The sequence below is a fragment of the Sorghum bicolor genome, chromosome 7 (assembly GCF_000003195.3).
Source record: "Sorghum bicolor cultivar BTx623 chromosome 7, Sorghum_bicolor_NCBIv3, whole genome shotgun sequence".
Lineage (NCBI taxonomy): Eukaryota > Viridiplantae > Streptophyta > Magnoliopsida > Poales > Poaceae > Sorghum > Sorghum bicolor.
Window position 1 is genome coordinate 1,884,813 of NC_012876.2, and position 3,180 is coordinate 1,887,992.

The 3,180-nt window shown below is 48.8% G+C and overlaps 1 protein-coding gene across 1 annotated transcript; it reads left to right on the forward strand.

Annotated features, from left to right (window-relative positions):
- LOC8066109 (expansin-A19) lies at positions 1,027–2,974 on the forward strand. Its single transcript, XM_002443731.2, has 2 exons — positions 1,027–1,236; positions 2,158–2,974. The coding sequence occupies exons 1-2, from the start codon at positions 1,107–1,109 to the stop codon at positions 2,805–2,807; spliced, it is 780 nt and encodes a 259-aa protein (XP_002443776.1). The 5' UTR covers positions 1,027–1,106; the 3' UTR covers positions 2,808–2,974.

Genomic DNA, 3,180 nt, shown 5'->3' on the forward strand with positions numbered 1-3,180 from the left:
AAGAAAACTACGACTGACTGGTTAGGAGCACAATCCAGTTCATTTGAAAGATTTTGCATCAACCAATCTAATGTTAATGACCCGAACTCAACCTCGCACTTAATCACCCGGCCGGCATGCAGCTGAATCGACCTAAGTGATGGACCTTATCCACAGGGATAAATCTGTCCATACGCAAATACGGTAGACATAAAAAAAGTGCAGGTGGGCCCAAGGACATTGGATACGTAGTCCACAATGGCAAGTATCAGACACTTTAGGAATTGTAATGGTGAATCTCCCAATACTTGAATTGTAATGGTAAATCTCCAAAAACTTAAAGTTGTAAAATGGCCTCAATTGAAAAAATAGTAACATAATATACTGATCAAAAGAACAATGTTGAACATATAATAAAGATCTGTGAAGTACTACGTACTAGTGAAATATATACTGATGCAAGGTCGGAATGTATGTTGCCAAAACAATTGAGTGGTTGCATTTTATATGTTCTTGCGTGCATGAAATGTGTTTGTTGCATCTTCCTTGTTTTGATGCCGTACGTAGAATTATTCTCATAATACTCACCCAAGGAGAATGTTTTCAAGATCAAACAATGAGTAGCTCCCCTACAAACATTGGTGCATGAATCTTTGTTTAAAATTGAACCTTTTTATTTCTTTTTGACAAAATTTAAGCTATAGATGGTCGAGTGGTTGTAACTACAATACCATCAGACTACTGAGTACCGAAAATTGTTTTCTATAGTCTTATCTCAAATTAGGATGGAAGAAACAAAACAATGCTACGCATATATATAGACGACCGTACCTGCAGTTCGATCATTAAATAAACAAACGCCCAAGTCAATCTCTGGTCGTTGCAGCCATGTGCATGCTGTTAGTTGGAACAGTGTGTTTGTTCGTTCCTGTATGTGATGAAGGGATAACCATGCATGCATTTCTCTTGAGGACTCGAGCTCGACCCTATATAAGCTCCACCATTGCTGCAGACATTCCTCGATCACCTCCAACATCCAAACCTGTCTACTGTCTCTCTAGTACCTAGCCGCAGCATCTGGGAGATCGGGACGGGGATCGATTGCCGGCCATTTCTGAGCGAGCAAGATGGGCAAACGTTTCCTCCACCAACTGCTCGCTGTCGTCCTTGCACTCTTCGTCTCGCCGGCGAGATCGGGCGACTGGCTTCCGGCCACCGCCACGTTCTATGGTGGCGCTGACGGCTCCGACACAATGGGTAATAACCTAGCTATATATACCGTTGTCTTTGCGTTGTTCAGTATAGATTTCCATCTGACACGCACTAACATGATTGACCGGTCCGAGCACGACACTAAAAAGCATGGTTCAAGCACGGTATAGCCCGGTGGTAGTATCATACCTGGGCCATAACTTCGGCCCGCAGTGCCGGCACGGACACAACACATCTAATAGGCTGGCACCACGTCGGCCTGATTATTTCCACCGTTTAGATGCTTTGAGGATACATCATGACCATTAGATGTATTCTGAGTCACATATATAAACATCACGCAACCTTTTCAAACTCTAACTCCCTAGCCAGCGGAGCAGACACATCCTTGCTCCTTCTCCGACATTTGAACAGCCGAACACCTCTGTCTCTCGCTCGCTTGACCAGTGGCCATGCAGATCCTAAGCCACTCCCTTCATTGCTCCCTACGTCTTGTACTACCCTTGAGACATGGCTGCGACGACACGGTGGCCTAGCGCAAGGCATAGCTGCTGCGGTGGTGGCTCGGTGGCCTAGCGCAAGGCATAGCTGCAAGATGTGGCTGCTGCTACGGCCACTCTCTCTCTCTCCCGCATGGCTATACGACAGCGGTGACGCCTGTCTTCTCCTTGAGACAGGGCGCAACGAGCTTCTCGACTCCTCCTGAAGCCATGGGCCAGCACAGGGCACGATGGGCCACCGTGCTTATCTACACGGCACGACACAACTAAGGAGTCATAATGTCGTGCCTGAGTCGATAGGTTGGCACGATGGTCCGAGACGACACGGCACAGTAGAACATAGTGTCGCATAATGCCAGAACCGGCCATCCGTTTGGCCAAGTATATAATGTTCAGGGTCCGCATGCATGCATGCATGCATTGCAACACATACTGATCTGATGGATGAGCACGCATACACATGCAGGTGGCGCGTGTGGGTACAGCGACCTGTACGAGCAGGGCTACGGCATCAACAACGCAGCGCTGAGCACGGCGCTCTTCAACGACGGCGCGTCGTGCGGGCAGTGCTACGTCATCATCTGCGACAGCAGCAAGACCCAGTGGTGCAAGCCCGGCAACAACTGGGTTGTCGTCTCTGCCACCAACTTCTGCCCGCCTAACTGGGACCTCCCCGCCGTCGGAGACCTCCCCGCCGGCGGCTGGTGCGCCCCGCCGCGGCCCCACTTCGACATGTCCCAGCCCGCCTGGGAGAACATCGGCATCTACAGCGCCGGCGTCATCAACGTCCTCTACCAGCGAGTCAAGTGCTGGAAGAGCGGCGGCGTGCGCTTCACCATCGCCGGCTTCAACGGCTTCTACATGGTGCTCATCACCAACGTCGCCGGCAGCGGCTCCATTCAGAGCATGGCGGTGAAGGGCAACAGCACGGATTGGATCCCCATGTACAGGAACTGGGGCGCCAACTGGCACTGCCTCTCCGGCGGGCTCGTCGGACAGGGCCTTAGCTTCGCGCTCGTCTCCACCGGCGGCCAGAACCTCGTCTTCAAGGACGTCGTGCCGGCGTGGTGGCAGTTCGGACAAACTTACACCACCTACCAGAATTTCGACTACTAAGAATCTATATACAATGCTTCATTCATTCATTCCACAATTTGTAGCTAGTTTGGAAATCACTTTATATTATTATACAACCGTGCGCCAACTGATCATTGAGAGGATATATATGTTGTAACTTGTAAGTAAAGTACTTGGTTATTTCCTCTAAAAAAGTACACTCTCTTGGTTATTAGTATTGTGTTTGTCACTGATTTGATTTGTGGATTTGAAATTGCCACCCACGAATTATTCTTTGCTTCAACTTGGAGAGGCGCATACTCATCATGTTTTAGATCAAAGTTGCATCTAGAGTTTCAATGCATTGCCAGAACGAGTGTGTTTTCAATGCATTGCCACCTTGATTTTTTTATTTTATGAAACTGGAGGGGCG